Consider the following 25,644-nt stretch of genomic DNA (forward strand, 5'->3'; position numbering starts at 1 on the left):
TGATTGGATGTGTTTGAGGGAATGATGGGCGGGGGGGGGGGGCGGCTAGTTGCTCTCCAATCACTTTCAACTATTAAAAAGGGCACTAGCCCTTTGAATTTCCAATCGAATGCGCCTGTTTTGAAGTTTCTACGGCAATGCCTTCTATAGAAACCTTATATGGCCCCAGAGCATAACTTAAAACCCTTGCCCCAAGGGTTGTGGGGAGTGTCCTCCTCAAAAAGATATTTTCTATCTGGAAATCAGCTACGTTGAAAAAATGCCTATCTCAAAATTTGATTGGATGTGTTTTGGGAATGATAGGCGTGAAGGGGGGGGGGGGCTAGTTGCCCTCCAATCACTTTCGACTATTAAAAGGGGCACTATCCATTTGAATTTCTCAACAAATGAGCCTCTTTTGAAGTTTCTACGACAACGCCTTCTATAAAAACCTTACATGCCCCCAGGGCATAATATAAAACCCGTGACCCGAGGGTTGTGGGGGAGTGTCCTCCTCAAAAAGATATTTTCTATCTGGAAATCAGCTACGCTGAAGAAATGCTTATCTTAAAATTTTGATTGGATGTGTTTGGGGGAAAGATGGGCGTGAAGGGGGGGGGGCTAGTTTCCCTCTAATCACTTTCGACTATTAAAAAGGGCACTAGCCCCTTGAATTTCCAATCAAATGAGCCTGTTTTGAAGTTTCTACAAAGCCTTCTATAAAAGCCTTATATGTCCCCAGGGCATAACTTAAAACCCTTGCCCTGAGGGTTGTGGGGGAGTGTCGTCGTCAAAAACCTATTTTCTATCTGGAAATCAACTACGTTGAACAAAATGGCTATCTCACAATTTTGATTGCATGTGTTTGGGGGAAAGATGGGCGTGGGGGGGCTAGTTGCCCTCCAATCATTTTCGACTGTTAAAATGGGCGCTAGCCCTTTGAATTTCCAATCAAATGAGCCTGTTGTGAAGTTTCTACGACAACGCCTTCTATAAAATCCTGATATGCCCCCAGGGCATAACTTAAAACCCTTGCCCTGAGGGTTGTGGGGGAGTGTCCTCCTCAAAAACCTATTTTCTATCTGGAAATCAACTACGTTGAACAAAATGGCTATCTCACAATTTTGATTGCATGTGTTTGGGAGAAATATGGTCGTGGGGGGGCTAGTTGCCCTCCAATCCTTTTTGACTATTAAAAAGGGCGCTAGCCCTTTGAATTTCCAATCGAATGAGCCTGTTTTGAAGTTTCCACGACAACGCCTTCTATAAAAACCTTATATGCCCCAAGGGCATAGCTTAAAACCCTTGCCCTGAGGGTTGTGGGGGAGTTTCCTCCTCAAAAACACATTTTCTATCTGGAAATCAACTACGCTGAACAAAATGGTTGTGTCAAAATTTCGATTGTTTGTGCTTGGGGGAATGATTGGCGTGAGGGGGGGGGGCTAGTTGTCCTCCAAACCCATTCGATTATTAAAAAGGGCACTAGAAATCGCGATTAGCAATTGAATGAGCCCCTTTTGAAGTCTCTACGACGACCTCTTCTATATGAAGTGCCCTGCTTTAAAGAAAAAAAAAATAATAAACTGTACATTGGGTCAAAATTGATCTTGTATGCCCTCAGAGCATAACTTAAAACCCTTGCTCCGAGGGTTGTGGGGGAGTGTCCTCCTCAAAAAGATATTTTCTATCTAGAAATCAACTACGTTGAACAAAATGGCTATCTCAAAACTTTGATTGGATGTGTTTGGGGGAATGATGGGCGTGGGGGGGCTAGTTGCCCACCAATCACTTTAGACTATTAAAAAAGGCACTAGCCAAACCAATTTCCAATTGAATGAGCCCTTTTTGAAGTTTCTACGACAACTCCTTCGGAGAAAAAAAACAAACAAAAACACTTTGTGCCCACATTTTTTAATTAATCACAGGTTAAAAGCGATTGGCTACAGGTTTTAAAAACGCAGCTACAGGTTATTTGGCTTTTTTTTATGTAATCAATTGCATTTGACTTTAGATTTCATGTGGCTTTTCCTCTTACACGGAACATTCTTTCTTGATAAGGCACGTCAATGTCTGTGGAACATAGTGAAGAAAGCGTAGCTGTAGTCACAACTGCAACCACGCCAAAGCCCTGTCTGACCACGCCAAAGCCCTGAGAAAAACACTAGATCAGTGAAAGATCTACTGGAAAAACTGCTTTTAGAACGAAACAAAGACATTCTTAATCCTGGTCATGCATTTGACATGTATGTCTACAATAACGTGAAGGAATTTGACAAAAAAAGCCAGGGCAAAACTAAAAATTCAACAGATTTTATATGACTTTATTTTCTTTTTTTTCTCGATTAAATGGTTGATATGCTAAAATAAAGAGACAAGTTTTTACTTTTTTTTTTTTTTTGACAAAGCAATAGTCAGTACGAGATTCACTGAAAAAAAATGTCTTAGACCAAACCAAAGACACTGAAAATATGTTTGTTTCTTAGCAAACACATAAAAATCTTCCTATTAGTAAATTTTAATAATATAATAATAAAATAAAAGAATCTTCGACTTCTATGCTGGGATGGAGGAGAAGCGTGCGAAGCTGTGTTGGCCTCAGGTGGATTGGTGCTGTGATGAGTTGTTAGGGGTAGTAGTAGTAGTACATAGAAAATTTACTCTTTCCGTGCCTTTTTATTAATCCCTCGTCCAATTACTAAGGTCTATGTCATCCACAAAAGAAATTTCAAAGAGCCAGGGGAAGATCCCAGGGACTTGAAATTTAAAGGGCCTATAGGCTTTTGAATATAGATAACTCTTGGGTGAAAACCAATATATATATATATATATATATATATATATATATATATATATATATATATATATATATATATATATATATATATATATATATATATATATATATATATATATATATATATATATATATATATATATATATATATATATATATATATATATATATATATATATATATATATATATATATATATATATATATATATATATATATATATATATATATATATATATATAGGTCTATGTCACCCACAAAAGAAATTTCAAAGAGCCAGGGAAGGTCCCAGGGACCTGAAATTTAAAGGGCTTATAGGCTTTTGAACATAGATAACTCTTGGGTGAAAACCAATATATATATATATATATATATATATATATATATATATATATATATATATATATATATATATATATATATATATATATATATATATATATATATATATATATATATATATATATATATATATATATATATATATATATATATATATATATATATATATATATATATATATATATATATATATATATATATATATATATATAAATGTTTTTTATAAAACATATATATATATATGTTTTTTTAGACGTAAAATTCAAATTCGGCGATGATGCTATGATAGTAAATTTTAAAATAAAATTCTATTCTATCGAACACATCCAATCAAAATTTTGAGATAGTCATTTTGTTCGACGTAGCTGAAAGTTATTAAAATGATGTCTTTGAGGATGACAAACCCCCAACAGGGCTAAGGTTGTAAGTTGTGCCCTGGGGGCATTTAAGGTTTTTATAGATAGCGGTGTCGTAGAAACTTCAAGAAGGGCTCATTCAATTGGAAATTGAAAGGGCTTGTGGCCCTTTTGATAGTTGAAAGAGATGGGACGTAACTAACCCCTCTCTCACGACCACCATTTCCCCAAATACATCCAATAAAAATTGGGAGATAACCATTTTTTTTAACATAGTTGAAGGGCCTGGAAATTATGTCTTTGAGTATGATACCCCACAGCCCTCAGGGCTAATGCTGTAAGTTTTGCCCTGGGGGTATATAAGTTTTTTTTTGTATAAATCGATGTCGTAAAAACTTCAAAAATGACCCATTCGGTTTGAAATTGAGAGGGCTATTGTCCTTTTTAACAGTCAAAAATAATCAGACGAGAAACACCCCCCCCCCCGCCCCTCATCTCTCCAAATGCTTCCGATTAACATTTTAAAATGGCTCCTTTGTTCAATGTAGTTGAAACGTCTGGAAATTATATCTTTGAGGATGACAAACCTCCCCCTATAGCCCTTAGGACAAGAGTTGTAAGTCGTACCCTTTGGACAATTTAGGTTTTTATAGAATTTTTTTTGTAGAAGCTTCAAAAGGGGCTCATTCGATTGAAAATTGAGAGGAGTAATGCCTCTTGCAATAGTCGAAAGTGATCAGAGGGCAAATGCCCCTCCCCCCACGCCCATGATTTTCCCAAATCAAAATTTTGAGATAGCCATTTTTTCAACGTATTTGAAATGTCTGGAAATTAGGATTTACAAAATCACCCCATTTTTTCAACGTATTTGAAATGTCTGGAAAAAGGTCTTGGAGGATAATAAATCACCCCAGCCCTTAGGGCAAGGTTTGGAAATTATTTCCTAGGATGTATAAGATTTTTATAGAAAGTATGATCATATTAACTTTGGAGAGGGGCTCTTTGGATCGGTAATCAGACGCTCTAGTGCTATTTTTAAAAGTCAAAGTGATCGGAGGGCAGCCAGCCCTCCCCCACACACACATACGTCGTATTGTCCCCAAATGTATCTAATAAAAATTTTGAGATAGCAACTCTATTCAAGATAGTCTAAATATCATATAAACAGGCTTTTGGGGTTAAAACAAACCCCGGAGATTAGGGGAAAGGGTTGTAAGTTATGCCCAGGGCGTATTTAAGGTTTTTTGGGATGGATTTGTTGTTTAACTTTAAAAGAGGCTCAGTCTTTTTCCCTGAAAAAGACTATGTCAATATAAAACGAACAGAAATTAATTAAAATTTTTTTTACACAAAATATTGTTTTTCAAGAAAAATTAAAGGAGTCCATTAAACCAAAAATAGAATCAAATAATCTACCAAGCATATAACTACCACAAATCAGTATGAATGAATAAATGACCCCCCCCCCAAAAAAAAAAATTAAAATGAATAACAGAGTCAAACTCAAAACGAGCAAAAATTAATATAAGTAGGGTTCTAAACCCTTATGCTTTTTAAAAACCAGAATACAATTTGTACTTTACTGAAAAAAATTCTTTTAAATGTTTTCATTTTTATAATTTTAAGAAATCAAAATTAACTAAGATTTTAAGGGATGAATATAAGCATATGTATATTAAACTGACAATGCAAATTTTATTTCAGTAAATTCATTTGAATTTATTCAATAAAGTACAAATTATGTTCTGACTTTTAGAAAGCATAAGGGTTTAGAACCCAACACATATTAATTTCTGCTCGTTTTGAATTTAGCTCTGTTATTTGTTTTAATTTCCGTCTGTTCCGAGTTTCATTTATTTAATGATACTGATTTGTTGAAGTTGTATGCTTGGTAGATTATTTGATTCTGATTTTGTTCAATTTTGGTTTAATGGGGTTCTTCACTTTTTTTTGGAAAACTTATTTTGTGGAAATTTTTTTTTAATTAACTTCAGAAAAAGTCTAGTACAGAAATAAAAAAGCTGTCTTTGCTGAAATTGTGCTCAGCCAACTTTGTCTGAAAAGCCACAATGAGGGCAGGGCTAAAATAAAGGAAATATTCGAAGTAAAAAGACCAACTGAGTGCACCACCACCTTCATCTAACTTGTGCGCTATATCAATGGCCAATTTGACCTATAATGTCGTTTATATAAGATCTAAGAGAATACAGTTTTTTCTTATTGGTGAATTATTTTAAGATGACATTTTATTTTAAGATGACACAAGTCTTATGTCGAAGAATGGTAATGTTTTATTTTTTCATTACAACTTTTCTTGAAGAAGTAACCGAAAATGTTGAAAGCTGATTCATTACCTATATTTTAGAAATTTATTGCGTAGGTATCTCCTCTGGAACAAAAATATTGCAGTTTTAACACATATAAGTGAATTCTGTAAGTTGCTTTTTCTTAAAAGTAATATTCTAGATGAAAGGCTTTTTGCTATCCTGTACACTAGTAATATCTTAAGTAATAGGGCCTAGGCCTAACCTAGTATATCCTGTATGAGGAATAAATTCAGGGTCTAATTTATGGTATCAGCTTAGTACTCCTGCTCTCCTGAAAGACAAACTACAAAATTATGAGGTAACTGTAGGTAAGGGCTCTCCTGAAAAAAAATCATTGTAGGCCTAATAAAAGATAAGTTGGCTAACACCAATAGATTTCTTGTTTAATTTTTTGTTTCCAATTATCATGGTTGCCTCTAGTAAATTTGTAGTTTGCAACATAATTTAGTTTGGATGAAAGTGAATATAGGCATATTGGTAAATTTCTTGTGGATCATATAATTTAGCTAAGATGAAAGTGAAAACATCATTTGCTGCCTTTTTTAGGTCAATATATACCAAATCATATTATTGAGTTAGGACAAAAGTGAATACACCATTTGATGCCTTTTTTGGTAAAATTCTACTTTAGCTACTTTTGACTATCTTGGAAAGGGGTTAGGTTAGGAAAATGAAACTTTCAGGTATGGGTCTACAGGCTAAAGTATGTCCCGGGAAGGTATTTTGAAGTACCTACCTCCACTCCTTCTCCCTCTAGAGGGTCATGAAATTTGCCTACATGACAGGTCTATACCCATTGAAATTTTGACAAAACAACATTTTACCTTAATTTTTAGTTATCAGTTTCTTTTTCTCTGGCTTTAGCTCTGAAAATGCAATTTCAAATATTTGATCAGAATTTTAAGAGATATAAATAGTTTATTTCCAAAATTTAGGAAATTTATTTGCATATCTTTAAAGCCTTATAAATTGGGATTGAGCAAAGTTGTGAAGCTGAAAACAATTTTGTTGTACTTCATTTAAGCAGAAGATCTATTTTGCTAGGTTTCACTTCTATAACTCACATATTTTTAAAGGTCATCAAAGGTCAGGACCGTCTAGAGGGAGAAGGAGTGGAGGTGGGTACTTCAAAATATCTTCCCATGACATACTTTAGCCTGTAGACCCATCCCTGAAAGTTTCATTTTCTTAACCTAACCCCTTTCCAAGATAGTCAAAAGTAGTTAAAGTAGAATTTTACCCCTTTTTTTTATACTGATTGCAAATATAATAAGCATTTCTATCAGAAATGAACTTCAACCCCCCTCCTATATAGGCTATACCTAACCTATCCCAACCTAACCTATCCTAACCCTGAATTGGCATACATAGGGGGGAGGGCTGAAATTCATTTCTGATAGAAATGCTTATTAGGCTATATTTGTAATCAGCATAAAAAAAAGGCATCAAATGGTGTATTCACTTTAGTCCTAACTCAATAATATGATTTTGTATATATTGACCCTTTTTTATGCTCTTTCATAATTCAATAAGTGTTTCTGGGGCTAATTACATCTTCAGCCCTTAAAGGATTCCCAAAGGTATTTTATTTGAATTATGGAAGAGCATAAAAAAACCTTCAGGTAAAATTCTACTTTAGCTACTTTTGGCTATCATGGAAAGAGGTTAGGTTAGAAAAATGAAACTTTCAGGGGTTGGTCTACAGGCTAAATTATGGGTCAGTATCTACCAAATCATATTATTGAGTTAGGAATAAAGTGAATACATCATTAGATGCCTTTTTTATGCTGATTACAAATATAATAAGCATTTCTATCAGAAATGAATTTCAGCCCCCCCCCTATATAGGCTAAACCTACCCTAACCCTGAATGGGCAGATATAAGGGGGGGGGGGCTGAAATTAATTTCCAGTAGAAATCCTTACTATATTCGTAATGAGCATAAAAAAAGGCATTGAATGGTGTATTAAATTTATTCCTAACTCAATAATATGATTTTGTATATATTTACCAAATTATGTCCCAGGAAAGTATTTTGAAGTACCTACCTCCACTCCTCCCTGTAGAGGGCCATGATCTTTAAAAATCTTTGTGTTGTAAAACTGAAACCTTGCAAAATAGATCTTCTGCTTAAATGAAGTACAACAAAATTGTTTTCAGCTCCACAACTTTGCTCAATCCTAATTTATAAGGTTTTAAAGATATGCAAATACATTTCCTAAATTTTGAAAAAAAAACATTGATATGGCTTAAAATTCTATCAAAATAACAGGAATTGCATTTTCAGAAATAAAACCAGAGAGGAAGCAACTGATAACTGAAAATTAAGTTAAAATGTTGTTTTGTCAAAATCTCAATAGGCATAGACCTGTCATTTAGGCAAATTTCAGCACCCACTAGAGAGAGAGAAGGAGTAGAGATAGGTATTTCAAAATAACTTTTCCAGACATATTCTAGCCTGTAGACCCATCACTGAAAGTTTTATTTTCCTAACCTAACCCCTTTCCAAGATAGCCAAAGTAGCTAAAGTAGAATTTTACCAACCATCAAATTCATCCTACTTAAATTATATGGTATCTGTTCTATTAGCTAGGTAACATGCAAGAATTGGGTCATGACTGTTATGCAAAAAACTATTCAAGCAGCATTTTCAAAGAGAGAACTCCTTTGAGTTGACAGTTAAACAGGGGTTCTCACTCTGGGATCAATATTTATAGTTTAGTTTTTTTGGGGTTTAGGTGCAAAAAAAGGTACCTAGGTTAGGTCATGTATTTACTATATGCTATGCTTTAACCCCACCCCCTAATTTGAAAATATATAGCCCAAATTTGTTTCTAAGCTATTATATTTTCATCACATTTTGTTTTATTTCATTAGCATTAACCAAACTTCACTTCTTGTGTGTTACCTAGGTAATAGAACAGTACCAATTATATGGCCCACTTCAAATTGACCATGAACTTTCCCCCCCCACCCTCCTAATGTGCAAATATATACCCAGATTGGAATATACCCTGAATTGTTGATGGCAAAGTTTTTAATTGCACAATTCTGCCTATTTTGGTTGACAGCATTTGAAAAACTTGAAATGGCAGGAAAACAGTTTATATTTGAATTGCCTAATAAATAAGGTTTGAATTGTTATGAATAAGTATTTTTGGAATATATTACTCTTGAACAACTTATTTATAAACTAGTGATATGTTTTGGTTCTTGTCAATTAGCTGGAACCCATGCAAGATAGATGATAAAAGAAGCTAGGCAAACATGTTTCTTTCAATAGGAAATTAGATTGCAAACCATGGGTTGTCATTGTGTTTACTATATTTAAACTTTTGTTTTTGGGGTTAAGAGGGAAAAAAGGTTAGGCTCTGTATTTAACATATGCTATGTTTTGCCTCCCAGCCTCCTAGTGTGCAAATATATAGCCCAAATTTCTTTCTAAACTATTATATTTTCATCCTATTTTGTTTTTTTTTCATTAGCATTAACCAAACTTCATTTCTTGTGTGGGTTCCAGCTAATTGACAAGTATCTATGTTTTTAATCACTTTTCAATAACTTAACTAGTGTTGATAACTTGTTTGTTGGTTTCAAAAATGAGATATCTTTGGGCTTTAAGGGCTCAAGAATACAATTAGCCCCAGAAGCAATTATTAAATTATGAAAAAGCATAAAAATTATCAAATGACGTTTTAGCTTTCATCTTAGCTAAATTATATGACCCACTAGAAATTTATCAACACCTAATGAATTTATTTTATCTTATTTAATAGCATAATTAAATAATTGCTTCCAGGGGAAATTACATTCTGAGGCCTTAAAAGGCTAAAAGAGCTCAAAACAACTCATAATAACCAAATGTTTAAAAATATGTAAAAAAAGTAAGGTTTATATTAATGGACTATTCAGGTAGCTAAGAAATAAACCTACTTCTATAGTCAGAATTGCATCCTGAATTCACATTTAATTTGCATTGGAAATGAACTATATCCCCATCCCTATAAACCAATTCAGGGTATATATTTGCACATAAGGGGGGGGGGGAGTAAAGTTCAAACTTACCTCTATTGTCCAAATTGCATTGTAAACCTAAATTTAACATTTATTTGCATCAGAAAGGAACTTTACCCTCCTTCCTCTCTGAAAGCCCAGCCACCATAACCTTATAAAATAATAAACATGGAGATAGTAATTAATTAAAAAGTCTCTTAATTACTAATTGGATCTGTTGGGGGTAAATTTTTGATGTAACACCTTAAATTAGGTATGATTTTTCAGACCACACTGCCTTTCTATGACAAATTAATGTTCAAATGGGAATAAATCCATTTATTTAGACAGTGAAAACAGGCACAAAAGTCTAGATATTTTGATTACACATTCAAAGAATTAACTTTGTCATTGAACTGTCTCTGAAAAAATCTAGTGACCCAAAAGTTAATTATTTTGCTTTTTATAAATATGTTAGTTTCAAATTTTATACTTTAGCATTTCTTCTGATGATGATTGTTGTATTTGTGATCAAAATATCTGGACTTTTGTGCCTGTTTTCATTGTTTAAATAAGTGGATTTATCCCTGTTTGAACTTTTATTTGGGGTAAAGTATAGTGGAAGTGCCTTCAAAATGCAAGATCTAAAATTTTTCTGCATATTATGAAATAAGACTTATTTTCTTCTCAATAATCCCAATTTTTGGCTAATATTATGCACCCTGCCCCTTAAAAGTCCTAGAAACTGTTCTGTAGATAGTTGTGTCTAGGTAATTGTCTGTATCTATAAATGATATTAGTAAGTGTTTTAGAATGTTTTAAAGTAGTTGTCAGAACTGGCAACACTGGAGGAGTAGAGCTTTTTTTCTTATTAATTTAATGGTAAACAAGCAGCAGAAAGGAAAGACTTTGGAAGATTTGTTGAGTATAAACAATTTGGGCTATATATTTGCTCTTCAGGGGGGGGGGGGAGGTATTTGTCCTAGATAATTTGGGGGATTGAATAGTTTCCAGTCAAATTTTAGTCTTTGTAGGTAAGTTTTAATCTCTACTTTAAAATGGAATCAAGACAAGCCAGTGATGGTGGCCTTTAATGGTACACATGAATTTAAAATTTGTTTTCTGTAATGGATAGTTTTGTAATTGGTAAATTTAATCATGGTAAAACTGGGTATTATATGTATTATAGGTTATAAAAATAACTTATATATGATATGAGGCATGTGGCTGAATGCATCTATTTAAATATGGAAGGCTGTTAGGGTAATATTTCTTAGGTATGTAGAAAAAATGACTAATATCATTTTACTCCCAAATAATGGCAAATTTTATTTTTTTTTAATTTTTTTTTTATTAATTTTTTCTTAAAAATGGATGCCTGAAATCAGGCTCTGTCCAATTGCTGAGGTATTACCATAGGCACAAGATTACTAAAGGGATAAACTAGACAGTTAATTAAATCGATGAAACCTTCTAGATAAAGGGGCATTACCTTTCTTATTCCCAGGAAAATCAGAATTATTAAAAAATTTCATTAAAAGTTGTAACTGATGCTTAAAAAGAAATGCTCAACTGGTTTTTGTAATGCAGGGCAACTCTAAAACATCAATTTTTCCCTGTGTTTCCAAGGGAGTACCTTATTTAACTTATTTTACCAATTTTACTTACCAAGTTTTTATTTTATGGTAATTTTACAGCAATAGTAATGGAGCAAGTCAGAGGTTCTAAAACTTCTCAGCCCCCCCCCCACTTTGGTTAACTTCAGATGTGTCCTTCCTCATAAAATAATTTTAATAGTCATATTTAGAGTACCAAAAAGTTAAAAACAAATAACAAATAATTGCTGGCTAATATTGATATTCACATTACACATTTATTATAAAATGAAAAGTATTTATTGTAATCATTTGGCTTCTAATAATGTGATGGGTGGACTTACTGTGTTTTTTCATCACAAAGCTTGGTGAAATGAGGAAAAAGCCAAAGTGGCTTCTTTTATGAAGCCACTCTCAATTCTTTGCTGACATTTAGTCATCCATGGTGTTGTGTTCAATGAGAGACATTTGTTTAAATCAGTTTATTGAAGCCAACCAACCTGCAACACAAAACAACAAGCGTAAGCACATAGCAAGCAATACAATGAGAGCATTACAGGCGGCACAAGCATATCATAACAAAGATAAGCATACAACATCTTCCTTCACATACAAAATATAAAAAAAACAAATAACAAAACAAAAAAAAACAAAACTCTTCTGAAGCATCATAATCACTATCGTAAATAACCCTAGTTACATTTACTTATTCACAGATCAAAAATCTGTCTTGGTTTTATGTGCCTTCCATATCTTGACATGCTTGGCCCAAATAGAGCCCCGTTTGTATTAGAATTCCTATTATTGCTCACTGGAACTGGATTTGGAGTTGCAAATGGTGTGGCTGCAACATCAGCATCTTCATCAACTCTAAACCTTGGTGGAGTAGCAATAGTCGGACTGGTAGCGTCTAGTTTTTCAGGGGACTCAGTACCCTCAAGTAATGGACCCGGCGCAATGGACTGGCTCTCATCTGAGTCTACAAGTTCGTGTGGAATGTTAATTTCGGTTTCCCCCGGCGCAGTGAATCTAGGCTTCAAATGCACGCGATTTCGTCTGTAAGTATTTCCATTGTCCGTTTGTACTAGGTAAGATCTTGGATCTGGCATTGACAGAACTATCCCTTTCTTCCAATGCTTATCTTCTTTTGACAGTTTCATCCAAACTGTTTTGTTTGGACTCAGCATAGCTAAGTCTTTCGCATGCCGGTCATAGTAGGTTTTCTGCCTACACTGGTTTCTTTCATGAACCCTAATGATCTCTTTTCTAGGTATTACCTTGGGACGCGACTGGATAGTTGTTAGGATCAACCTTGGAGTCCTGCTCATGAGCAGTTGAGCTGGTGATGCAGATCCACTGATTGAAGTACTCCTGGACTCAAGAAGACCAAGATGAGGATCCGAATCGGAGTCGACTGCTTTCTGCATGATTCTTTTCGCAATGTCTACTGCCTTTTCTTTATGTCCATTCGATTTTGGGAAGTTCGGGCTTGATGTACAGAGCTGGATGTCGTACAGTTGCAGAAAACTAAGGAACTCACTGGATGAGAACTGCGGCCCATTTTTTGACCGAATCTTCAACGGTATGCCATATCTAGCAAAATGTGACTTGAGTTTGGTGATGATTTCCGACGAAGTTGTGCAGTTCAACTTGTCAATCTCGATGAACCGGCTATAGTAGTCACTGGTATTGAGGTAGTTTCTGCCCTCCAATTGACAAAGGTCTACACCAATAGCTTCCCATGGGCCTTGGGGTAGTGGAGTAGAAAGCAAAGACTCTCTGGGGTTGTTTGGTGTATATTTCCCACACGATTTGCAGCTCTTTACAAACTCTTCTACTCCATGGTTCCTTCCAGGCCAGAAAACGTTTGTGCTCTCTGTTTGGTTTTTTCCCTGCCCATGTGGGATGCATGCAGTTGCTGGAGAATGTTTGGCTGGATGGCTAAAGGAATGACAATTCGGTCAGACTTCAAGATGATGCCATCAACAACTGCTAGCTCTTCTCTGAAATTCCAGTATGAGATAACAGGTCTTGGACAAGACTTTCTGAAAACAGGTCACCCTTCCTGGATCAATTTGATGAGGGTTTGCATGACTGGATCTCGCTGATTTTCTTTTCGGGTTTGCTCCATTTTTGTATCACTAACAGGTATGTGCTTAACAAACGAGTTTACATGAAAATCAATCTCATTTTGAAAATCGTTGATTTCTTCAGATGTATGCAGTCTTGACAGGGCATCAGCTACTGGGATATCTTTGCCTCTAATGTAGTGAACCTTCAAATCGTACGGCTGTATCTGAAGCGTGATCCTTTGCAGCCTTGGTGGTGCCTGAGACAAAGGCTTTGACAGAATGGTTTCCAATGGCTTGTGATCTGTGTACAGCTTGACTTTTCGGCCATAAATGTATTGGTGAAATTTCCGACCGCCTAACATGACTTCGTACAGCTCCTTCTCGATCTGTGAGTAGCGCTATTCTGTCTCATTCAATGCTTTTGAGGCAAATGCCACAATCTGTCCATGAGTTAAAAGCTCTGCCCCGAGGCCATGTTTTGATGCATCTGTTTTCAACTCTACTTCCTTACTTTGAGCATCGAATGCAGCTAGGTTCTGACAAATAGAAACCTTGATCTTCTCAATCTCTGATTTGTGAGCATCTGTCCACTGGAATGTATCATGCTTTCCTAACTCTCTTAATGAGTGGTTCAAAGTCGAAAGATTTGGAATGTAACGAGATAGGAAATTGACCATTCCTAAAAACGTCATGAGCTCCTCCTTGCTTGTAGGACATGGCATTTCCTTTATAGCCTGAACCTTCCTTGGATCCGGCTTTATGCCTTCAGCTGTGATGACGTGGCCAAAATAAGGGATACTGTGAGCATCAAATATACATTTCTCTGGGTTGAATTTCACTCCTTCCTTTCTGGCCCTCTCTAGCACGCATAAAAGGTTTTTATCATGCTCGTCATCTTTACCAGATACTATTATGTCATCCACAATCACACTCAGACCTTCTAGATTGTTGAACGTTTCCTCCATTTTCTGTTGGAATATGTCCTGAGCACACACAATCCCAAAAGGCATTCTCATGTATTAATATCTTCCAAACGGTGTATTGAAAGTTGTCATCAATGACAATGGTTCTGACAGTTTGAGCATCCAATACCCAGACTTTGCATCTAGCTTAGTAAGCCTGTTGTGACCATGAAGCCGCGCAGCTATGTCTTCAAAAGTTCGCATGGGGTAAAAGGGTCGTTGTATAGCATTATTTAGATCCCTTGGATCTAAACACAAACGCAGAGACCCATCTTGTTTTTCAACGGTGACAATTGAGTTTACCCACTCAGTACGAGTTGTAACTTTCTGTATAATACCCTGTTTTTCCAGCTGTTCTAACTCTCTTTTTAGCTTGTCATGAAGGGCAAATGGTATACGTCTTACTGGATGTAAAGTTGGCACAGCATCTGGCTTCAGATGTATGACCCACTCACCTTGCAATTTGCCTATGCCAGTGAATACGTCAGCAAAGTCTGTTTTTACCTTCTGGATGAACAGCATTTCATGATTTTGCTCAACAATTCCTGCCACTTTCACAAGACGCATGTTGATGCATGCTTCATAGCCAAGTATTTGCATGGCTTTGGTTTTTACAACAAAGAATTCATATCTACCTGTGGTAGCCTTGTTGTATGTGCATGACAGCATACATATCCCGATTACTGGGATTCTTGTACCTCCGTATGCAACGAGAATATGCTTGGTCTCTTTCAATTCAGGTCTAGGGACAATTTTCTGAAACAGATCAACTGGAATGACAATGGTTTCTGCTCCCGTATCCATTTTGAACTTAATGTTCGATTCCTGTTTGTTCACGATGATTTCTGCAGTCAGTAGGCTTCCTTTTATATTTTCAACGTATGCCACAAAGAGTGTATTGATGAATACTTGGTCGATCTGAGATGCATTTCCACTTTCAACAGCATGCACTGGTTTGCTTCTGCAGACTCTGGCAAAGTGATTTGAGCGTCCACAACTTGAACAAATTTTTCCTTTTGCTGGGCACCTGTGATTTGGATCATATTGCCCTCCACAGAAGTAGTACTGCTTAGGCTGCGAAGCATATTCTGACTGGTGTTGCTTCCTTTTATGTAGACTATCAATCTCCTGTTTGATATTCACATTTTTTGAAACATCTGCCATTGTTGAGAGCTGTGCCTGGGTTGTCTCATGGGCTCTAGCAATTTCTATGGCTTTTGAAAGTACTAATGTACCACCTTCTGACAAAAGTTTCTCCCGAATTTTTGGTGATAAGATTCCACACACAATTCTGTCTCTCACCATATCATTAATCGTTGTTACTGGGTAATCACAGTCCTTAACCAACACGCGTATGGCTGTTATATACTGTTCCACTGATTCATGCACACTTTGGTCTCGTTTGTGAAACTTGTACCGAGCAAAGACTGGGTTGACAGATGGTGAAATATGTTCCTTGAACTTTTCTAGGTAGCAAGCAATTTTATTTGTCTCTTCTGCCTGGAATATCCAAGTACTGTATACGTCTTGACCTTTTTCACCGAGCCACAGAAGTAGATATGCACACTGTTGCTTTTCAGTTTTTCCACTTAAAGGGCCTGTGAACATTAGCTGCACATGTTGTTCAAATTTTTTCCATGATTCATGACTGGCTGCTTCCCAGTCAAAATGTGGTGAAGGCGTAGAGTTGTCCATCTTGACTATTTTTCTGACACCATGTTGTGTTCAATGAGAGACATTTGTTTAAATCAGTTTATTGAAGCCAACCAACCTCCAACACAAAACAACAAGCGTAAGCACATAGCAAGCAATACAATGAGAGCATTACAGGCGGCACAAGCATATCATAACAAAGGTAAGCATACAACACATGGTACTTAGACTTCATTGATGCTTGGGCAGAAAATGCTGCTTCACATAAATATGGAGTTGCAAATGTGACATGTATTCATATGTCTTTTTCAAACAAATCTTTTCCAAATTCACCCACATATTTGTCATATAAAAATCTGTGGCTTGTGTTTGATGATGTAGTTGCATTTGGAAATCAATTGATAGCTAATGGTTGAATGTTTAAAAATCAAAAGTATTTTTAAATTAACTGATCAGTTTTGCTTAGTTCTTTTTACAGTTTAACATAGTAACATTGATGATATTGTAATACTGTCCTGAAAACCTTATAATTTTGAAATATCTTGAAAAAAAAAGTTTTAGAAAACTGTGGCTTTACGGTATGAATAGAGGGTTCAGGGGGGGGGGCAAGAAATTGGTATTTCAAGATTTTGGAAGGGTACTGTTCTTTTATGCTTACCCTGAATCTTGTTAACAAGTTGTCTTGTCCAAATGTAGTTTTCAAAATTCTCTACATTAAAGATCAGTGTGGTGTTTGTTTCTGCCAAACTCAACAACCTATTTTCCTTCAGTGGTTGAAATGGTTGTTTCTCCCAAAGGAGTGGGTAAAATTATTATTCTGCAAATTTTACAAATCTTCTGTCCTACCAGTACAATGTGGATTTCTATAAGTTTTCTTGCCCCCCCCCCCCGGGGGGATTTGCGATCTACACTTTGAGAGCCTCTGGAGTAAGTTACTGATTTTTAATTGTTTGCTGTTTTCTTGTCCTGTTTTTGTTATTCTTTTCTTCTCTTGTATTCTATTTTAGAAGGCACTAAATTAAAATCTTTGTAATAATACTACATTAAGTTATATGTCTGGAGTGATTTTGGACAGAAGTGCAAATTGGGAAACTGTCTAATATCACACCAAATCCAGTGTCCAATTAGGTGTGTGTTCCTCCCATGGATTTCAGAAGATGGTGTCTAGTGCTAATACCAAAAACACAAGATAAATGAAACTTGTCACAAATACAAAAATTAACATTATTAATAAATTGCATTAATTATTTATATTGCTATTGTTTTAGTGATGAAACCTGAGCACAGCTAAATATCTGGTTGGTATAAAAAGCCTGAATACCGCCTATTCGTGCAGCCATCACAGTTTTCAAATTCAGACTTCTTGCTACAATATATCAACACAATTACCAACATGTTTGTTTAAATAAGTATCAATATCTTAATGTAAGTGTAATTAAAACTTAAATTTCTGCTTTGATGAAATTTCTGGATTAAATGATGGATTAAATTTCTGCTTTGATGAAAAACATAGTAAATACATACTCAACATTCAATTTCACTCATTTCTTGCCTGTATTACTTGACTCAAAATGTGGGTGTAGAACACCAAAACAAATTAAATTTCTGATAAAATCTCAGCAAATTGCTGATATTATCAGAAATTTGAATAAAGATGCATAAAGATTGCTTAGAATAGACCTTTCCACAGATTCTTGATCTAACCATATCTTTCTACAATGATCATGAAATGTTGTGAAATTGAGCTCAGAATACCTGAAAATTCCAACAAACATTCAATCTTATTTAATTTGATGCCATTGAAATGTTTTCGTCGTTTTTTGAAGAATAGTTGTCACATTTTTAAATGGCATTATTAAATTTTTAATATTAAATTAATCAAAGATTAAATTAAAATTAAAAGAAAAATTAAATTAATATTAAATAAAAAAATTAAACTAATATTATTTTCTAATTGTAGAGCTTAACACATTTTGCCTAATAACTGAACAGTCAGCCCTTGCTTTTTGAAGAAAAAACATGTATTTATTTTGCCAATTACTTAAAATTTTTGAGAATTTCACAAATAAAGCTTTTTTTTTCTACTGTTCGCTTTTTTAAGAAGGAGTAGCGTTTTCTTGCCAAGTATTTAAGATTGTTGAGCCAAAAAGTCTAGTCTTGAGCCATTATCAAAATTTATATAGTGGATGTGTTCTGACATTTTCATGTAGTCGGTTTTTGATTTGCTCTTTTCTAATTGAGTATTGATAATTTTAGATCTTTTCAACTCAAACAAGCCATATCCAAATATTGCATTTACATGGGTGAACCTAGCAACAGCTCAAAGGTAAGATATCAATACAAAACTTAAGCTGATATTTTTATTTTGTCATTAGCCTTTAATCATTTAAATATCAGGCCAATTCACAGAATATACCCACAAAATTATTTTGGGCGGGGGGGGGGGGGGTCTTAATAATTTTGTTTCTGAAAATTTGTTGTTGAATCTTTTGATAAAATTCACAATTTCAGCACAACAATAGAGTCAGTACTATTGTCTTAACATTTCACTTTTCTATTAGGCACTCTAGGAATTCTGCTTACAGTTTTTACAGGACAAAATCTCTCTGAAGTAGTGTCAATTGAAACAAAATACTTTGTCTCCAGGCACAGAAGCCAGTGTATCTTTAAGATATAGCCTGTATTAATGTTTTGGGGTACCGGTACTTATCTAGCTTTGGCTGGCTAGGGCCTTCAGCTGGGAATTTGTTGGAGATCTAAACTAATGTATGCAGTAAAAACTTCTACAGGAAAACTTCTATAGTTGTCAAGACAAGAAAATATCTCCAGCAGTTGTCCACAATTATCTAGCAAAACTGTTTATTTTCATGAACAAATATATTCAGGCACCGGTTAGGCCATTCATCTAGAAAATTCAGGTCTAATTGTAAGTTATGTAAGTTATGTAATATGTAAGTTATCTTTCACGTACCCTGTACTCCATCTATATAAAATCTTCTTATTGTTTGCCAAAACAAATTTCAGTGTCAAATCCATCTGAAATCAACATACGGTGAGAATAGGGCAACATTTATAGATTACATTCACTTCTCCCAAAAAATGAAATGAAAGCAGAAAGAGCTGTAAGCTCACATGAAAATCCTATTACATTTAATCTTGAAGTTTGAATTGCTGATTTCTCTTGTATAAAATACTGTATGTTTAAAATTATGTTCATCTGTTTTTACTACTGCAATAATTCAACAGCATTTTCTGTCTTTTAAGTGACTAAAACTGAATATCAGTATCCCATTAAGCAGTGGTGGACTATGGCTAAATTGGGCCCTAGGCAGCGTTGTAAGTCTGGGCCTATTTTCCGGTCATGACATATACTTTGCAGTTGGTAGTTTGGTTTTAAAGCATGTAGTATTTAGTTCCATTTAAATATCAGATTAAAAAAGAAAGAAAAAAATGATTTACATTTACAAAAATTAAATAAAATTAATTTAGCAAAACAAACACACCTAAACTTTAATGAATACTTAGACAAATATACCCAAATTGATTACTTATATTGCTTTTTTCTCACTTGTAGTTCTGCAATCTGGTCAAGTAGTTTGTCCTAATTAATAGCTCATTAATAATATTACACTAATTAACAATATTAATTGATTAACTAATAATATAATAACTCTTCATCTATTTAGTGCAATAATACACTACTTAAATTCTGTTTATATAATGAGGATCTTAATTTTTTTTTTGCTCTGGCCATTAATGAGAATGAATTTCCTCCACTTGCATTGCTTGTTGAAAGGGTTAAATAAATTCCCAGGATTATGTTTAAATGATGGAAAGTTGCAATGATATTGTTTTCCTGAATAAACAACTCCATATGGATGAAATAATATTTTATTTACTTATAAAAGTCTTAAATTTTAATACTTCATTTTTCTGATCTGCTAGGTTCAATTCTTGTCCATAACACCTTAATCCTTCTATTGAAGGTTCAATAACATCTTTATAATGAAAAATAGTTTTGGATTTAATGCTGCTAATTAAAGAATTCTATAGAAAAAAAAATAAGAACTTTAAAATATTCTTTGTGAATTTCATTTTTATTTCGTGCATTGGAGTTCATAATGAAATAGTTCATAATGAAATAGTTTTTGTGTTTTGGTTGTTTTTAACCAGCATTATTTTAATCATTATTATATATCTAACTTTTTGTATGAACAGTTTTTATGGAATCTATCAATGAATCTAACGTATTTGAAGCATCTATTTTCTCTAAAATCTTTCCTACATAATAAGTAGGGGTAAGTGGTATATGCAGGGATGGGGTATAAGGTGGGCACGGTACCTATTTGCCGTCTAGCATTCTTTAAAGAAAGTGAGAAAGAGGAAGAGATCTTTGACAGTGTCTCTACAGGAGATTTTGTTGAAGTTGTTTACAAAGGAGAGTATTTTCCTGGGTTTGTACGAGAGAAAAACGAGAATGGTGTCAGAGTGAATGTCATGTGCATGGCTGGTCTAAGAAAGTGGAAGCGGTCAGACCGAGTTACTCAATAGGCCCGTTTTTTAGCACTAAGATCTTACATCTAAGATCTTACATCTTTCTGTAAAGATTATCGTTTTTTAACTCATCTTTGTTCTAAGATCTTACAGCTCACTGATGTTAGCAAAAAGATTGAAGACCGCCACTGTTTTGCCATATAGAACAATGATGAGAGAACTTTGATAATCTACTCATCATTGTTCTCAGACTGCTGATCAGAGCAGAATGATGAAAGACGTTTGCACAAAAAGGACCAAAGATGTGAGATCTTTATCCAAAGATTTCACTTTTAAGCTTTTTCTTACAAAAGATGTAAGATCTTAGCACATTGACGAGTGAAAAAACGGCCCTAATCTCTTATCCAAGAGAAGGCATTTTGAAAAAGTTGTCGCCTCCTACCCGAGCACCCCGTACTATGTCCCAGAGTATACCACTTCGTGTCCCGAGATATACCACCCCTGGTACTTAGTGGGACAAATGGTATAAGCAGGGACAACCCCCTTTTTTCTTCTAGATATACAAGAAAAATCTGGAAAAATCACAGTTTATGCAGCAGTTCCGGGGCTTCCATTTGAGCCATAAACCATTTTTTTACTTCAATGTTAACCATACATTTTGGAGATTTTCCAAAATCCGTCCCTGCATATACCACATCCCTTAATAGTACATTGAACAGTTCGTGGTAACGAAACGTAAGTAAGGAGCGATGCAGCTCGATAGTAACCGAAACCAAAAAAAGGAAAACTCTAAAGTTTGACTTTGTGTCCGAATTTCTTAACAACAACTCCTGAAACACAAGGGTGGTTTAATTAGAATAAAACGTTTTTTTAAGTGATATAAAATTGTAGCGCGAAGAGCAAGGTACTGAAGAGGAGGTAAACCCCTCCATATGCGGAATATTTGTTTTTTTTTTGAGTTTTAATGTTGCTGCTTACTTTCAATCGAAAAAACTAGTTTTTTTTATTCAATACTCTAGTGAATCAAAATTTTTATGTAATTTAGCAACTTGGACCTCGTTAAAGGTCTTTTATGTGTGTTTGTGGAAAAATAACGTAAACATGATTAACTTCTTCATAATTTTCCTTTAAGGATTTTATTACGAAAAGAGCTCCTTTAAGGATTTCCTTTAAGGAGCTCTTACGAAATATTTGGTCCATTGTTCTTCCCACACGTGAAGAATCATCATTACTCTTTGCTTTTGAGCCATATACTATATGGGTATACCATGGGATATTAGTAGAGCTTGGAGAAATTTGAAGGACATTAAAAGAATTCTGCATGTATAGAAACATGCTATTGTAACAAGAAACAAGTTTCTTGTGATTATTGTTTATGTTATTATTGTTATTATTATTCTGTTATTATTATTATTATGTTATATTGTTTATGTTATTATTATTTCTTGTTATTATTGTTTATGTTTTTTCTAGAATATTGCAAACAAATTTGAACTTATTATAGTACAGTAAATTTTTGTTGGTTTCGCTATTTGGATTTAAACATTTACGTAGAACCAGGGACAGAAGTTATGCTGTGACTGAGAATAAAAAGTGAAAGAAATCACTAACATCCCCCCTCCGCAATGATAGGCTTATTTTTAATTTCACATTATATATTAAAAAAGACAAACTCATGAATTTCTATAGCAGTCTAATATAGTTTATTCTGTTATGAAATTATTCCAGATTTTTTCTGATCATAAAAAAGTTTTGATGTTGTAATCAAAATTGCTCTTCTTTTGTGCCACTCATATAATAAACATTACAAAAAAAAACTGTTTGACTAACATTGCTGCCCTAATGCCAACTCCTGCAGCAGTCTCTACAAATTCTGGTTAATCTCTGGGAGCTTAAGTACTAAATCAGTGACATATTTTCTATTCTAGACCTTTGATGATCCTAAAGATAGTATTTTTTAGTATGGCCCTTTTGCTGTTCTTGTCTTATTTTCAATCCTAGGTCCATCTAGTTTACTTAGATTATAAATACCAAGAGGGTTTTTGGGGTAGACTCTGAGGGTGTGTCAACTTTAGAATGCTTGGATCATTAGGATGCTAGCTAAATTTATAGATTTGGAATCATGCTTGTTCCTAGCTGGCAAATATGGCTTCACAGGTTATCCGTCATGCAACACTTTAATTCACCCCTTTCGTTTTAACCTTCTCTGAAAGTGTATTATTTTCAATATTATAAGTAACAATGATGTGCTCTTTATAAAATCACTAAACTTAATGAGCATAGAATCATATCAATATAGATCCAAAGCATGCAAGGGGAGGGGGTTGAAAACACAAGAAATCTTTATAGACCGTTAAACATTTAAGGGATAATTTTTCCTTTCCTCAGAAAAATTCTGTCAAATTCTATAAATTTTTGCGCAGTTTTATTTTGAGGATACTGGTATACCTCATTGATATTAATTGCTTTGGGGCACTAAAAAATTAAATGATAATTTTGGTTGCATAAAAGTTGTAAATTTTCTAAGTCTGCAATTTGTGCACTTTTTCCTATCGTTGCTGATGCAGTATTTTAGTACATTTGGTGGAGCATAGGCGGCATTCGAATAAGAAGACTTCTGTGCACTTATAAGCATAAAAAGGTCTTTGGTACAATATGTCTCATGTATACTTATATTGCCATGTTCGGTGGGTAAGGGTTCGAATCCTGGCGTGGTTGGTTATTTAGTTTGGGACAGGGGTCAGTGGCTTGACTCTGTAAGCTCAGCCAGAGTTGACCCAGCTCTAATGGGTCCCTGGAGAAAACAGGAGACGGTAAGCAGGAAGGGTGTGCATAAGCACAGGATGGCTGGCCCCCCAATTCCCCCATTACCTCTCCTGGCTGAAGGACCACGAAACGGAGGTCAACCCTGCCGGTTTGAACCTTAACTGTCTAGTCTTGCCACACTTACTTACTTACTTATATCCCCATTGTGACCTTGAATGGTCGCAAAACCTCGCTAGAAGAGAGTTCTCCTTTATTTAGAGGTAGTGTAGCATACTGACTGAGTCTGCCATTTATCAAACCCTTCATTTTAACGAACTATAAGTAATTAGCTAATCGGCTCAATAGTAACCAAAACTAAAAACAAACTGTAATGTAATAACCATAGATGCAATAAAAGAGTTTGCTAGATATATTAAAAAAATATTTTTTATTCTGATTTCAAATATATAAAATTCATTGAGTTTAATTTTACCCATCACAAGCTCCGAGCCTGAGAAAATTTGCCTGATTTTCACAAAAGCAAGGAAACACCCCCCCCCCTTCCCCAAAAAAAAAAGAAACAGACCAGAAATCTTAATGAAAATCACAACATCAGATCTAGCACAAGATAAAACCATAGGCTACTGCAGAGATTTCAAACTCCTATATACATAAATGTGTAATTTTGCTTTTTTTTCAGAATAAAAATCATGGATGTATATTTATTTGTTTTTTTGGGTTCCCTGGGGGGTGATTGTATTGAACCAGTGATTTTTAGAAAATCAAGAGAAGGCTCATTTGATTGGAAATCAAAGGTTCTAGTGCCATTTTGAAGCGAGCAAAAAGATTAGAGACCAACTAGCTAGCCCCCTTCCCACGCCCCTTTTCTTTCAAAGACATTTGTTAAAAATTTTGGGATAGCCATTTGATTCATTATACTTGAAAGGTGCAATAACCAAGCCTTTGGGAAGACATGAACCCCCCTAGTCCCTGGAATTAAGGGCTATAAAATATGCAATTTTCCCATTGTTCACATTTTATATTTATTAGCAAATATAAGAATTTTTTTTTTTTTGGGGGGGGGGTGATTTTCCAATTGGAGCATTTATAGCTGAAGAAACGTTTCCAGCGGCAATTTGATATGGAGCTTGGGAGGAAAGTGGATTTTCTGACAGGATTTGAAAACGGTAAGAAATTAAATATAACAAATGAGAGAAAGTTTTTCAACTGAAAGTAAGTAGTGTCATCAAAAAACAGAAATTATTCTGTGTGAGGGGAGGGGGGGCTGCCCCTTCCTCAAACCTTACTCTTAATGCTAAACTTTTACTTTTTGCAAAGAACGAAGTCTGAGGCAGGACTAGCCCCCCTTATATACAGAATAATTTCTGTTCGTTTTAAGTTTTAACGTTGCTCCTTACCTTCAGTTCAAAACACCTGTTTTTTAAATATTAATTTATGTAGAGGTTAATTGATAACTCTGAAGCATGGACGCTCCAAAAAGCAGATGAAGATTTGCTAGATGTTTTCCAGAGAAATTGCTTAAGGATTGTTCTGGGTACCCGGCTGACTGACCGTATTTCAAACAATAGGCTATACGAAAAATGTAGTTCAATACCGCTCTCTAGGGCTGTAATGAAAGAAAGGTTGAGGTGGCTAGGGCACGTTGTGCGGATGAAGGATGACAGATTGCCGAAGATTGTTCTTTTCGGCCAACCGTCTAGGGCTAAACGAAAAGCAGGCCGTCCTCGTCTGGGGTGGGAGGACGTCATGAAGAAATATTTAAAGGAAATGGGAACTTCGCGGGAGGGTGTAAAAAGGGAGGCTTTGAATAGATTGGGGTGGAGGAGGAGCGTGCGTAGCTGTGTTGGCCTCAGGCGGCTTGGTGCTACGGGGGTTGTTAGTAGTAGTAGTAGTAATTGATAACTTGAAGTTCCTGTTACCATCAGGCTATCGCTTTATCAGGACTCTTATTGGCATGCTGTCTATCACCAATGCAATTTTTCGTAAATATTGTGTAGTCTAATTACAAAGTTTTTAGTTCTTTTGGGGTTGCTGGTAGATGGCGCCCTGATGTTTATTTATCATATCCACAACGAAAATAGATTTTGATTGTCGCGCATGAATACAAATATATAACAAAGCGCTTGGGTTAACTAATATAATTAAGTGCTAATACAACAAACAAAAATCAACACTTCGTATTTCAGAACTAAATTGAGGATCCTTATATTCATGTATGTGACTGGTACTGGGTAATGAGCTCTCAGATTGTGTGAAGCTTTTAGCACTTATGACATTCTCTGGAAGATGGCTCCAGGGCTACAGACTTGAG

At 34.9% G+C, this 25,644-nt stretch overlaps 1 protein-coding gene across 4 annotated transcripts in view; it reads left to right on the forward strand.

Moving 5' to 3' along the window:
• The first annotated feature begins 5,791 nt into the window (after positions 1-5,791).
• Positions 5,792-25,644, forward strand: part of LOC148943842 (TBC1 domain family member 15-like) — an 84,453-nt gene continuing 64,600 nt past the window's right edge. For 3 of the 4 annotated variants that reach the window (XM_089101388.1, XM_089101390.1, XM_089101391.1), the window contains exons 1-2: positions 5,792-5,904; positions 18,330-18,399. In XM_089101388.1, coding sequence (XP_088957514.1) covers positions 18,373-18,399 — 27 coding nt within the window. In that variant the 5' untranslated portion in view covers positions 5,792-5,904; positions 18,330-18,372. The remainder of the gene's footprint in view (positions 5,905-18,329; positions 18,400-25,644) is intronic. The other variant, XM_089101389.1, reaches the window with a different exon arrangement.

The sequence above is a fragment of the Artemia sp. Qi Xiang Cuo genome, chromosome 15 (genome assembly GCF_049724085.1).
Source record: "Artemia sp. Qi Xiang Cuo chromosome 15, ASM4972408v1, whole genome shotgun sequence".
NCBI lineage: Eukaryota > Metazoa > Arthropoda > Branchiopoda > Anostraca > Artemiidae > Artemia > Artemia sp. Qi Xiang Cuo.